The sequence below is a fragment of the Amborella trichopoda genome, chromosome 2, assembly GCF_054954075.1.
Source record: "Amborella trichopoda isolate Santa Cruz 75 chromosome 2, AtrichopodaSantaCruz75HAP2 v2.0, whole genome shotgun sequence".
Lineage (NCBI taxonomy): Eukaryota > Viridiplantae > Streptophyta > Magnoliopsida > Amborellales > Amborellaceae > Amborella > Amborella trichopoda.
In genome coordinates this window covers 63838501-63853510 of record NC_142337.1, presented here as the reverse complement: position 1 = coordinate 63853510, position 15010 = coordinate 63838501, and the positions used below count along the sequence as shown (strand labels likewise).

General features: G+C 33.3%; 1 protein-coding gene across 2 annotated transcripts; it reads left to right on the top strand.

Moving 5' to 3' along the window:
- Window positions 1-9325: 9325 nt before the first annotated feature.
- On the top strand, window positions 9326-13246 carry LOC18445357 (alpha/beta-Hydrolases superfamily protein). 2 transcript variants are annotated; one of them, XR_016050108.1, is made up of 8 exons: window positions 9326-9499; window positions 9633-9723; window positions 9875-9907; window positions 10815-10961; window positions 11254-11435; window positions 11551-11688; window positions 12422-12520; window positions 12708-13246. XR_016050108.1 is itself a non-coding variant. In XM_006855495.4 (8 exons), exons 1-8 carry the CDS (start codon window positions 9479-9481, stop codon window positions 13035-13037), a joined length of 990 nt encoding a protein of 329 aa, XP_006855557.1. In that variant the 5' UTR covers window positions 9326-9478; the 3' UTR covers window positions 13038-13246. The 2 variants fall into 2 exon arrangements, 1 of the variants encoding a protein (XP_006855557.1); XM_006855495.4 differs by having other exon boundaries at window positions 11254-11384.
- Window positions 13247-15010: the final 1764 nt, after the last annotated feature.

Below are 15010 nucleotides of genomic sequence, written 5' to 3'. Positions count from 1 at the left end.
TTTGCTCATGGTGAACCATTTTTTAACAATTCTCAACATTTTGAGACAACTATTCCCCCAATTTTATTGCAAAGTATTGTTGGGAATTGGTTGGATGAAATAGGGGCAAAAGGTAGTATAAATTCAGAAAATCGATGCTTGACGTCTTTTTGTTTTCGAGCACGCATAAGCGCTATCTCAAGACGCTATTTGCCCTCCTTCGATACTGTAAAGTATGTGTATAAGAATGACAATTTGTCATCAGGATCAGTGTTCGTAAAATCGAATCGGAACAGTTAACCGGAGATGGGGCTGGGAGCGGTTTGAACCAGAACCGGACTAACCAGTCAAGTAGCTTTTTTTTAAATAAAAAAAATAGTAGAAAAACTTAGTTTAAGTGTATAATATTTTGTTACATACTTTTATCTTATAAAAATATTGAAACAAATTTTTATAAATTAATATTTGAATAATATGGTAATCTTTATGATCCCAAGCAGGTCTTCCTAGATTATAATATTATTTGAAGATATTTTTGTCATGAAACATCTTCTTTTAAGAATTAACATATTCATCCCAAACCTTACATGAATTTCTAGTTTTTTTTTTTTATATAAAAATCGCTCACATTAGGAATGAACGTTTATGCACTTTTTTGTAAATAACAACAAAAGTAGCTTGATGCTATTAAACCAAATAAAAACACCAACTAATAAGAAAATAGTAAGAAGGAACTGAGCATTATTGATCCTAAGTAATTCCAAAATCCAAGACAATAATTTAAAAGCAAGAACAAAAAATTTTTATACCAAAAAGTTTGAAATTGTGAATGCCTCTGCCAACACAATTATAATCCCATTTCCATTACACAATTACAATCCCAGTTTCATTATTACAACAATTACAATTACAATTATATTTCCATTATTACAAATATAATTATATCACGCACTTAAAAAAAAAATCAAACGAAAAAAAAATGAAGCAAAAGTAAGACCAACGTTATCATGCACTTATTTTTTTGTTTGTTAGAAAAAGAAATATAACATTTACAGAAGAAGAAGCGATTTTTTATCATATTCATCAAAAAATATATTTTTATCATAAAAAATTTTTTTTATCAAAAATATAATTTTATTAAGCAAAATACAAAAACATTTTCCATATTCATCATAAAAAATAATTTTATTGACTTAATAATAAAAACTAAAATTAATTTTGTTAAAACAATCCGTTTTTTAAAACTCCTAAAATCTAGCAACATTTTGCGCAAACCCTCAATGTTTGGAAAATCAAATAAATCAATACAACATCTTTGTAAAGGCTTCCATCATCTTTTTAAGGCACCAAATCCAATAAAATAATATTTGGTATTTTTCATTTAATTTTAAAAAAATCACAGAAAATTTAGAGCTATGAAATTTTCATGACATCAAGCAAGAAATAAATTCGTATAAAAAGCTTTTCTCAATTATAAATCAACCTGCCTATTTTATAAGATAGATGAAGCCTGATATCAACTCTATAAATCAAATTCATAAAAAAGACAAGTAAATTGATCAAAAATCTGTATTTTAAATCGAAGACAAGTTCTTCGAACAACAACTTTTGAGGCCAAAATCCACCCCAAATATATATATTTTTTAACAAATTAAAACATGGATATGGTAACCAATTCGATTATGATTCAAAACCCTCCACTTTCATCAATAATATTTTCCTATTAAAGAAGAAATTAACGAAATGGCGGATCCAATTATGGTTCTTCGAGCAGCTTGAACACAGGTTCTACGATTAAATTTTCGGGCCAAAATCCACCGCCTATATCTTGTTTGTTGAACAAATTGAAACGAGGACATGGTAACCAATTCGATTATGATTCAAAAGCATCAAATTTAATCAATAATCGTTACTTATTGAAGACGAAATTGACTGAATGGCAGAAATTTCCAAAGGTTAGAAATTCCACACTTCAATACACAAGAACCATTGTTTTTTTAATCTTTGAATCGAATTTTGTTGTTTTCTATACAATCAATAATGGTTTACAACACTAAATCACCAAAAACACCAAAAAAGGGCAAGGAAATCGAATAAAAAAAGCAAGAAATTTTGAGTTGCTGCAAATAACGGGCTCTGTTTCAAAAAATGGCCATTATTTCAATTTGCCCTTTTTTAAAAAAACAAATGCCATTTAACATAAAATTGGTCCGGTTAGATCAAAACCGGCCGATTAGACATAAATACTGCCGATTTGACCCTAAATCAACCTATTTTATACTTGATTTTTTTATGAGAGATAGGTCTAGGTACTGGTACCCCAAAACCGGTCATAACCAGAGTCGAAACCCTAGCGGTTTCGATCTAACCGACCGGTTTTACAAATACTAATCAGGATATAGGAAAACACAGATGTCTCTTTTGATATTCCAAAGCTCTCTATACACCTTTAGAACCCACACACGAAACAACTTTATAAAATACGAGCAAAATTGGAAATAAAAAAGAGATGTTGAAAGAAATAAAGAAAAAATCATCCTTCGCTTTTTTTTTTTTTTTGATGAAATTGAACATTTAGAAATTTGATTGGTGCCACATGTTGACCATATCAACACTAAGACACGTATTAACGCCTGCAAATATGTCAGCGACACTTGACCGTACATGTTTAATGAACAAATTTCGAGTCTTGATGGATATACCAGTATCCGCACATCCAAGACATATATTTCCAATGGTTTTGGAGGTAGAGGAATGGCATGTTGAACATAAACCACAAAGCTGGTTTGAGGTAGAGGAATGGCATGTTGAACATGAACCACAAAGTTGCTTTCATGTTAATAATACCCTAATACATTTTACCCAAATCATTATAAATTGGGAAATTTACGTACAGACCAGTTTTAATAGCGTCATAACGAAATGGTATAAAAATATGGCGTTATGGACAGGAACTCAGAATTTTTAAATTTTTGTCGAGTTTGCCTTCGGTCTGATTTTTTAAACTTCTTACCACTTTTTTTTTCTAAATTTTTTCTTTTGGCAAGTTTGCTTCAGTCCAATTTTTAAAACCTAAGATCCTATATTTTTTAAAAAAAAATAGTTATGGGACCGTATTCCCTCTTTAAACACCCCAAATTTGGCAGAACCTCCGCTCTTTCGTGAAGCAGGTCGATTGGAGACTGCATGTCCCCATTGCTGCAAGCCGCGCATTCAGGATGAAGCTTCTTGTCTCACTGCCTTCCAAATAATCAAACTCACTCTCATCCTCTTCCACCCATTGAATAAAAACATCATATGCGAGAAAGAGAGAGACATCATATGAGAGAGCGGACAAAAAATCAAAAACCATAATCAGTTGCTGAACAAGGAAGAGCAGAAAATATCATGGGAATAGGAGAGAAGAGGGGAAACACAAAAATTGCAGTATACAACTTCCTGAGAATTAAACGGTCCCCATAAATATGCCTTACGTTTAGAAGGTATGATCTTTAGCCATGGCTGCCATTTCCCCTCAATAGTGGGAGGTAACAAAAGTTTTGTTTGAAAAATCAACTGGGGCAAACTTGCCACAAAGGAAATATTTCGAAAAAAAACAGTCCGAGGTTTAAAAAATTAGACTAGGACAAACTCAGTAAAAAATTAAAAATTTCGAAATTCCCACACTTCCGAGTAATAGCAATATATTTTTGGGCCATTTCGTTATAACGCTACAAAAAACCGATCCATACATAAATTTCCCTATAAAATACAAAACTAATGCATAAAAGGCTAAGGGTTGTACAGACATGTCTGAAAGGAAGTTACATAATTATATCGTTTTAAATGGTTGAACAAGCATATCACAAAAGTACTAGACTCTTCAATACGTATTAAATACCAATACGCGCATCAGTATCCATGTAACCCTGCTTGGACCTGATGAGAACCATTATGTCACATTGTAGCACCTGGCTCTAAGATAGATACACTTGGGTCGGTCTTTTGGGGGTTAAAACTTTCAGCAAGGCCATTATCTTTGGTGAGTTTTCTCTTGCATATCGTTCAATTTGAAAATAGATAGGCATGTTCTAAGGTGAGCTTAAAGTGATTTCAGGGGGATCCGAGATTGGGTCTTCTTGGTTAAGGTGATGACGATTACAACATTTCATTCAGTGTTCGAATCCAACTCTGATCTATCTGAAAAGAAGAGAGAACGCACAAGAAAGAAAGCCATAATATAGGAGGAATGTGCAGGAGTGAAAGCATCAATACGATGTTCTTAACTAGGGATTCAAGCAAGCCAGGCCTAAGCCGCATCCGGCTCGACCTTTTTAAGCTAAGGGATCTTAAATTCATGCACAGCCCGATCCACCATATGAAGAATCCCAAACCCAGCCCATGTCGAGCAGGGCCTTCAAGGCCCATCAGACTGGCTTGCCTTTTACATCCTTGTAAAACTAAAAAACGTACAATAAGGGCTCACTGACCTTGATCTTAGAGCTGGCCCTAAATTAAAGCCTGACCTGGCCTGATGGACACTATGACGAGTCCAAACCTGGCCCATGTTGGGCTGGGTCATGGAGGCCGCGTTGGGTTGGCGTGGCCCATTTGTAACTGTACTTCCCAGTCTTCAAGATGAAGAAAGGCCGAGATGCATTTATGTAGCAGATTATGGACCAAGGAAAATAAAATTAAGTATATCCGACAACGATGGTCTCTCTCTCTCTCAATACGTGGGGGTGTCAAAATCGTATAAAAAGTAGGACAGGAGCTCAAGCCCTTAACATAAAAGCAAGGGCATTGATTTCCGGTTCTATTATAGTGTGATGCAAAGACCTTAAAAATTATATTAAGGTAGTTGCAGTCTTCTATATCCTTATAGAATTAGCACAGGAAAATTTTTTATAAGGGAAAAGTTTATATAAAATCAATGCTCTAAACAATTAAATTAGAGCCTACCTAAAAAAGTTTATTAAAAGAAGTTGTTTTGATGTTCAAATTGATCATCTCGACATCAAGATGCCTAAAACATAAGAAAAAAATGGATTTCAAGGATTGAAAATAGTATATTTTGTAACAGATTTTTGGACTGTCGATTTTCAAAAATTTCAAGTTGTCATAGATCTGTTAATCTACACTATTTTTTAAACTTTAAAATTTATAAATAAATATAAAAATATATTTTAAAGCTATCACAAAGATTTCGAGCATTAAAACTACATTTCTCAATACTATTGAAAGTAGGTTCTAATTTGATTGTTTAGTGCCTGGGCTCTATACAATCCCCACCCTATTAGCAATGACATGTGTATATATGACGTGATTTACAACCGTCAATAATGTGCATATGACAGCAGTTTTTCCATGAGGTTTAGTTACAAAATAGGCGCACCGCTACTCCCTAGTTTTCATTTTCTTTTTGAGCTTCCTTAAAATAAAAAGGAAAATGATATGACTATTTTTAGTGAGAGAAGTTCAAGGGTACGGATCATCAGGCTATGGATCAGACGTGGCCACCGGTCACGTCCTGTTGGATCCTAATTTCAACCCAAATAGTATTTAGATCCAAAATTTTGATCTATATCAGATTTGTCAAGTCTTGAGCCTAGTCAAATCCATTTTTGTCCAATAATTATGAATATTTTATTATTTTTTTTACATTTTTTTTGTCTACCATTATATACCCGATGATTTTTTTTATCAATAATAATGTAAATGTTATTAATATTATAATAATATGAATACTTAGTACGTGTCTAAAAACACATGATTGTCAACCCTATGATTACAGGTATTAGTCAGGCTGGACCTGAACCTAGATCCAAGTCTAAAATTTAGACTCATACCTAGACCCGACCTCAAGTCTATCGTCGTGATCGATTCTATTGCCACCCCGACCAATCATTTCACACTCCCAAGACCCATTCCTTGCATGTCGACATAGAAATGAAGTACATTGTATGTATGTGTGTGTGTGAGACACAAGAGAGAGAGAGAAGGGGGAGTTTTGAAGTGGGAGCAATGCATTTTTAGTTCATAAATGAAAATACTTGAAATCCGTGTATTGACAGTTTGACACTGTGCATCGAAGTACAATACAGCTAGGCTTTCCATATTTGAAGAGGAAAGTTTGATGCAAGAATGTAAATTCAAATTTGAAAAAACAAAAAGAAATATTAAAGTTGTGCATTCTGTTGCATTATAAATGCATCACATAAAGCTTTATTCGGATGTTCATATAATTATAAATAAAACGATGAGTTCGTATCAATATTTGACATTAATAAAAATAAAGAGCTAAAAGGTGACCTTTCTCATACAAAAAAAAGAACAAATCTTTTGATGAATATTGTCTGTATATTGCTTTCACATATTTCAAAAAAGTGGATAGATAAGAGTGAAAGAAAGAGTGTTATTATTCTTTTTTTTTTATTCAAAATTTTAGGGATTCATCGTCTACGTTAATATTATGTATATTGTTTCCTTTCCACTAACTCTAATATTATTTATTTTTGTATCTATCTCTAAAATAACAAAGTAATTTCTTAAGACAGAAATACCCTCATATATTTAAAATAGTTTCTCTCCCTAAAATTTTGAAATTTCAGAAGGAGAAACTATTTCAAAAAAAATAGAGAGAGAAACTATCACAAAATTCAAATTTTTAAAAGAAAAACTATCTCAAATTACAAATTATATCAAATTTATATTCTGTTAGAGAGAATATAAATTCATTTTTAAACTTCAAATTCATTTTTTTCTTATGTCAATGCATCTTGATGTCGAGATGATCAATTTGAACATCAAAACAACCTCTTCTAGTGAAATTTTTAAGGTAGGCTCTAACTTGATTGTTTAGAGATACTCATTCTAAGACAATTACTTTCTTACTTGGGGATTTGATGTAAAAGTCAATGGCAATATAATCACTGGAATTAGGGGTGTCTTTAGAGCATAGTTAGCAATTCAGTGATTTAATCGTGATTTTTAAAAAAAATCTGCACTTTTTGAAAAATGATTTAATCTGCGATGTTTTCAATAGGTCTGTAAAAATACATGATCATCAGGAAGAAGTTTAAAATGCGACTTTTTCAAAATTTGAAAAAATCATTTCAAAAATTATTTCCTATTAATATACTCTTATTGTTTTTTCTTTGGAAAGTTCAATATCTATTTCTTGTTTTATGAAATTTCTACTTCTATTTTTATTTCTATTCTCCCGAAACTTTTTCTGGTTCTCTGCTATGGATATGGTGCGTATTTTTTCAGGTGGTTATTGGTAGACTATAGTTAGCAAGTATGGGATAGACAATTTCTTTTTAGAAAGATGAAAATTGAATTCACCTACCCAGTACTTAGCTTGACGAATAGAATAGATAATCATCTTATGACTTAGAGATATTTCACATTGAATATTTGAAATTTATATTTATAGGGAGGTCATTTTTTTACTGAGTGATATATATATATAGAGTGAAAGCATTACTCCTCACTACTATTAATTTTTTTATACTGAGTGATATATATATTTAGAGTTTTAAAATATCTAATATTTTAAATATATCCGATTTTTTGACTTCGATTTTTTGAGCCTAGACCGATATATTCGCAATCTCTTTACATGAAGTATTTTTGCCGATCCATATTTTTTTTACCAGATTTTTTATCCGACTTTTTAAAATAAAAACGATTAATTTTTTATTTCATAGATTTATTGATAATCCCCAACTTACTAACCATGCTTTAGAGAACATTGGATGGACATGCCTACAAAGTATAATGCGAAGGCTATGAATAATTTTCCCGAGAAAAAGTGTTTTATGAGTAAGCAGGTGCAGGAGCCAGCTAACTCTTCAGCATCCATCCTTAAGATGGACATTGTGTAAAACACACATGTTCACATCATACATGAGGGGCACCAAAAACATCCTAAACAAGAACACATTTTAAATTTCAAAAAAAATATATTTATGATAAGTTTGGCTTAGACAATAAATTCCTAAAGTTTTAGATCAAAAATTAAGTTTTAAAGTGAATTTTAGAGGGGCCTGCACGTGTACATATGAGTCCACTGACTCATAGAAACCCATCCTTTCCAACATTTTAGTTAAAAATAGAGCACAATACAAAAAGTGCGCTGTTTGTATAGAGCCAAAGCTCTAAACAACCAAAGTACAGGGTACTTTCAAATATTGTAGAGAAATGTAGTGTTAATACTAAAAAATTTTGTGATAGTCTTAAAATATATTTTTATCTTTAATTGTAAAATTTAAATCTTAAAAAATAGTGTAGGTCGAGTGTATCTACGAAAACTTGATAATCTTGAAAATTGACGGTCAAAAAATGCTTTACAAGATGCATCATTTTCAAAACTTGAAATCCATTTTTTTTCTCATGTCCGTGCATATTGATGTGGATATGATCAATTTGAGGACATTTGAGCATCAAGACAACCTTTTTTAGTGAATTTTTTTATGTAGGCTTTAATTTGATTGTTTAGAGCCTCGGCCTATATAAACTTTTTTCTTATTAAAATATTGTCAACATTTACCGTATTGTTGTATAAAAAAAAAAATTAAGCTTATAGTCATATGGTATATGATGGTTAAAAATAAAAATAAATATTAAGCTCATAGTCACATGAATGGTAGTAATGGATCCGACCAAATCCGACAAGTAGATCCAACAAGTCAGGATACAGGTCCAAATTTGGATTTGAATACTATTTGGGCCGAGTCCAGCTGGAGTCCAGACCTAACCCGTTGAGGATAAATTCCTAAATTTTTTTGATAAAAAATCCATCTTTAAAGGGAGTTTTTTAGGGGGCTGCACGTGTATATATGAGTCCGCTGACTGATAGAATTCCGTGCATTTCGCAACTTTTAGTTTAGAATGGAGTACAGTAGAATGGAAAATAAATTTTATTCGTTTATTATGTGTGTCACATGCATGGAGTGGAGACGCATCAGACTCTGTACTAGCGATAAGGCTGCGACGCGTATATAGTCGCCACTTACACGCCAACCCCTCATCTCTTCCTCTCTCTCTCTCTCAACTTCTTAACTCTCTATCTTTCCATTTCTCTACTTTCTCTCTCTAAGATCTCTCTCTCTCCAGTCGAACGCCTGCCCACGCCACGATAAAAGCTCTCTCTCTCTCTCTTTTTCTCCAACCCCATTCTCTGCATAAGCTCCCTTTTCCTGAATTCTCAGTCATCGATTGTGGTCACATGCTTGCAAGGAAGGATCCTTTCTTCGATCTGTAATTTGTACTCCCCCTGCACGGCCCCAGTGATTTTTCCCACCCCTCTGTTATACTCTCTCTCTCTCTCTCTCTCTCTCTCTCTCTCTTGATTTCTGAGAGTGCAGAGCCCCCTGTTGAAAAACCTGTAAATCTTTCGGAAAACGTCCTTATTTTCCTCAAACTCCAAAGCTCTCTCTCGAGCTTTATCTCTCTTCACAGTTTTTTTTTTACTGGGTTTACGCCTCGGTATGCGCAATAGTCACTGCGTGTAATAATGGAAATCCAATATCAAGAGGTACGCGTGACCCCCTTCATTGTATCTTTTTTATGATCTGCATCCTTTTTTCTTCTTTTTTTATTCAACAGGAATTAGTTCTATTTTTCATTTTTTTTTTTCTTGCTCTTCGTCTTTTTCTGTGGGTTCACAGGAATACGTAGAGAACTCGAGAGGCGTTAAGCTCTTTACTTGCAGATGGCTTCCTCTCTCTTCACCAAGAGCTCTGGTCTTCTTTTGCCATGGTATTTTCTATTTTTCTCTCTCCCCATTAAACGAAAAATTACATTTAATCACTTTTTTACCTGTCAAATTAGAAAAACCAAAGCAAAGAAAAGGGAAAATCACTTAAAGTCTCTTGAATTTTCTTTTTTGTTCTCTCTTTTGTGGTTTCAGGGTACGGCATGGAGTGCAGTGTTTTCATGAGAGGTATGTTAGCTTCCCAATCATTAAGTTTATCAAAGTTTCAACTATTTTTAATAGAGATAGGAATATTTGTTTTCTTTTTTTTTTGGGGTGGTTGGTTTTCATTATTTCTTTTTCATTGGGTTTGTTATGGTTGGTGATCAAATCTTGGGGAACTTTGAAAATTTCAAAACTATCAAATTTCTTCTCTCTGGTTGCTATAGCAAAGCTTCGGCCTTTCCTAGAGAGAGAAAGTGTTGAGAGAGAAGGGAAAATTGTGAATTATATATTATGTGACATTTATTTTTTGTATAAGGAAGCCACAATTATTTTTAGCGAAATCTAATAGATGAAGTGGTGCGGTTGGTACAGAGCCAGGCTTTAAACAATTATAGGAAAGCACACCTTCAAATAATGTAGAGAAATGTTTACGATAGCCTTAAAATATATTTCCATCTCTAATTATAAAATTCAAAGCTTGCTTCAAAAATAGTGTAGATTGAACAAATCTATGACAACTTGAAAATCTTAAAAATTGACCGTCGAAAAATGCATTACAAGATGCACTATTTTTAAAACTTAAATTCTCTTTTTTTTTTTTTTTCTCATGTCCATGCATCTTGATGTCGAGATGATCAATTTGAGGATAATTGGGCATCAAAATAACGTCTTCTAGTGAAATTTTTGAGGTGGGCTCTAATTTGATTGTTTAGAGCTCGGCTCTATATAAACCTTTTTCATTGATGGAAGTACAAATTTTTGAAAATGTGACCTCCTTGTACTTAAAAAAAAAAAAATGGTATGTACATTTGGAAGAAATTGTGGGTGTTTTTTGTTGAATGATATTTGATAAAATAGAAATAGGATTTTTTATTTTTTATTTTCTTGAATTGAATAAAGTTGGTTTATTTGTTTGTTAAATGGGTTATAGGGAGTGGGATAAGGTTGGCTGAGGCTGGGTATGGAGTGTATGGGATGGATTATGAGGGGCATGGGCAATCTCGGGGCAGACGCTGTTACATCAAAAGCTTCTCGAACTTAGTCAATGACTGTGACAACTTCTTCAAGTCCATTTCTGGTGATAATATATTTCCATTACTTTTGTCCACTCATCTCTCTCTCTCTCTCTCTCAATAAATCTCTCTTTCTGTTATCTTTTTTTAACTCCTCTCTCTCTCTCTCTCAATAATTTTCTCTTTCTTTCACAAGTGAAGGTGACAAAAGTAAAACATGGACATTATCAACCTGTCTCTCTCTCTAAAGCCCAATTGAGTGGTGAGAGAAATATGAGCTGGGCCCATTTCACATAGACAGAATAGCTATTAGTGTTGTAATGCTATAATTAGTAGTTTTCAATTGGGATGTTGCAGGTGATGAAAAATACAGGGGCAAAGCAAGGTTTTTATATGGGGAGTCAATGGGAGGGGCTGTTGCTCTGCTCCTCCACAAAAAAGACCCATCTTTCTGGAATGGTGCAGTGCTTCTTGCACCCATGTGCAAGGTTTAGCACTCTCTCTCCCTCTCTCTCCCCCCAAAAAAATAAAAGAGATAAGTAAGATGTTGGGGTTTCTTTCTCATTTAATGATTGTCATATGCAATTTCTTTCTTCTTTCTGGAAAAAAAAAAAAAAAAAAGTGCCATATGAATTTGCTGTTATGTGGAGGCAGATATCTGAAAAGGTAAAACCTCACCCAATTGTGGTTAACATACTCACAAAAGTGGAAGACATCATACCCAAGTGGAAAATTGTCCCAACCAAAGATGTTATAGACTCTGCCTTCAAAGATCCTGTCAAAAGAGAAGAGGTGCTTCTTCCTCCCTTTTCATCTCCATTTCTTTTCTTTTTTTTTTACTGCCATTGTGACATAGGAAACTCTTCCCATTTTTAACTTATGGCACATTTGGTACTAGTGAAAATACTGACATGAGTCTTCACATAAAAAATTCCCTTTAGATGTGGGTGTTTTTTCACATCAATTAGCTGTCAATTAGTGTGAAAAATGCATTGGGATATAGGTAGTCCAAAAAATTCCCACATCTAATCACATAAGGGAGTTTTTTCACGTACCAAACATGCCCATAAGGGAGTTTTTTCACGTACCAAACATGCCCTTGGGGATCGCTCTTTTAACAATGAAGGAATCTTTACACAAGCCAGGCTTATGTGTTTTCTTATTAGCTAAAGAGATCGTGAATCTCCAAATCATTGGTCCATTTGATTCTAGTAAATACATTGGATGGCTACCACCAGTGTTTAAAACGTCTAGACTGTGTCTCTACTAGCTTGGTCCAGAGCCTAAGTCGGACTCACGTGGTTTCAGGGATTTTCCAGCCAAGTTTATGGGGAGGGAGCCATATGAAACTGGCTTTGATAATCATCTCCAGACATAGAACTCGTTTTACACTTAAAAACACATTTGATATCGCACTATAATATTTAAATTTCCACTATAACATCTGATGTTCCTTTAGGGCTCAGGGTGCTATAACATTTTATAGGATATGTTTACAATAATTACTTCTAAATGTATTTTTCAGGTCAGAAACAACAAGCTCATATACCAAGACAAGCCCAGATTGAAAACAGCTCTTGAAATGCTAAGAACCAGCATGGATCTGGAGGACAGATTGCAAGAGGTCCATACTCCATCCATTATATATCTTCTCCAAATAATTAACACTAAAGCAGTAGCTGCAGTACTTTGAAAACATTGTTTCATAACATTTTGAGAGCATTGTTCCAGACAATGTTGACTCAAAACTCTTAATTATGTTAATCATTTTCAAATTCCATTTCTTTGCAATAATGGCAACAATTGGGCAGGTGACAATGCCCTTCTTAGTGTTACATGGCGAAGCCGACACCGTAACCGACCCCAGTGTGAGCCAAGCACTATTTGACAATGCGATGAGCTTGGACAAAACCATGAAGCTGTATCCTGGCATGTGGCATGCTCTAACCACTGGGGAACCTGATTCTAATGCGGAGATCGTCTTTAAAGATATCATTTTATGGTTAGACGACCGTAGCATATCGTCAAATGAAGCCCCACATAATCCTCATCAGAGCCATCGTCATCAAAGTAAGTATATTATTCAATCCCAACCCTGCGTATCACATGGTGTCGGAACAATGCGCCGCTCTTCCATGTGATACGACTTATATCTGGGGTTTGATCCTTGGAGGGATTAAGAGACCATTGAGGCTCAGAGGGAAGTGTTGTCCCTACTAGACTCGACTCAAGGATTATGGTGTCTACATTGATAAAAGTAATAAAGTGTATTGAATGTTGTCTTGGTTTTCTGGATTATTATTGCTTTGGTAATTCAGTGGGGGAAGACATCCTCTAACTTTTTTTTCAAGTAGATTAGCAGTTAGCTTTTTGAAGATATTAGGGAGGTGGTGTTAGTGGTGGGAATAGAAATCACAATGCGGTGATAATGACGTCGGGGTGCTATCCCTATTATATGGGGTGCTACCGTTCCATGGTGGATGACCAAGGATTTTATCACCTTTATGGGACAATAAGATTTTGATTTTATTTTATCATTAAAAAAGAAAAGGGGAGGCATGGGTAATAGTCAAATGTTTGAAAGTATATTTCAATATGGAAAAAGTTTGGATTAGCTCAATAGCTTCTATGAATATATGAGTTCAACATATCATTTGACGGTCACGATTTTATTGTGTTTGAATTTTAATTTTTTTTTTTACAAATTCAAATCATTTGAAATTTTAGGTGTATATTGTTTTCAAGTGTATTTAATCAAAAAAAAAAAATATTCATGAAAAAAAACTGATCAAAATACTTTTGAAATTTTTGAGGGTATTTTGATCAATTTATTTTATATAAAATATTTTTTTTGATATTTTTGGAAGATTCAACTATTTTTTATGAACACACTCATATGGTGTCTAAAGATAAAAAGTGATACGTGTATTGAATGTTTTGGTTTCCTAGATTATTATTTTTTGGGGAATTTAGTAGGGGAAGACATCTCCTACCCGTTTTTTTCAAGTAGATTAAAAGTTAGCTTTTTGAAGATATTAGTGAAGTGTTGTTAGTGGTGGAAATAGAAATCACTGTGGTGACTATGATGTGGGGTGCTACCGCTATACGGTGGATGACTAAGGATTTTAACACCGTTGTGGGGCAATAAGATTTTGATTTTATTTTATTATTAAAAAAAAAAAAGGGGAGGCATAGGTAATAGTCAATGTTTGAAAGTATATTTTAATATGGAAAAAGTTTGGATTAGCTCACTAGTTCGTATGAATATATGAGTCCAACCGTCTATTTGACGGTCACGATTTCATTTCGTGTTTGAATTTTAATTTTTTTTTGACACATTTAAATCACTTGAAATTTTAGACATGGGTTGTTCTCACCAATGTGTATTTAATAAAAACAATTTATTCGTGAAAAAAAAAGAGCAAAATACTTTCGGAATTTTTGGGTGTATTTTAGTTAATTTATTTTATGTAAAATGTATATTTTTTTTTCGAAGATTCAACTATTTTTGATGAATACTTTCTTAAACTTTCAAGTGATCTGGATTTATTGAAAAAAAAATTAAAATTCAAATATTACTGGACATCTGTGATTGTAAGATCGATCCAGATTCAATCTGGATTGTTTAGTTCATATGAATATGTAATCTATATTTCATCAAAAATATATGCATAATGTATTGTTCCATCGTATAACCAAAACAAAAAATTGTGGAGATTAAGCATAGAGATTGTTCATCTTCACCATCCACTATTGAAGACTGTGTGGCCCTCTGCCAATGTTCAGACCATACATACTGTAGTGATATAAAGTTAAAAAGACAAAATACAAACTCTAGCGGTATTCTTTTCCCTTGCCCTTTATTAAATCCATAGTTTTTTTTTTTATTAACTAATGATTAGGCTGTTATAAGTTCTTCAATTATTTCTTGCGGGGTGTGGCTGTACAAGGTCGGTCCTAAACAATCAAAGTAGGGCGAACTTCTAAATTGTGGTGAAAATTTATTTTTTAGTAGCAAAATTGTGGTGAAAATTTATTTTTTAGTAGCAAAATTGTGTTGAAAATTTACTTTTTAGTAGCAAAAATCTTTGTAATGGCCTGTAAATTTATTTTT

Bases quoted from the DNA above. Each gene is read 5' to 3' on its own strand.
- LOC18445357 (XM_006855495.4), top strand. From the start codon at position 9,479: ATGGAAATCCAATATCAAGAG. The intron at 9,500-9,632 runs GTACGCGTGACC...GTGGGTTCACAG, and splicing joins TGGAAATCCAATATCAAGAG to GAATACGTAGAGAACTCGAG. The intron at 12,521-12,707 runs GTCCATACTCCA...ACAATTGGGCAG, and splicing joins TGGAGGACAGATTGCAAGAG to GTGACAATGCCCTTCTTAGT.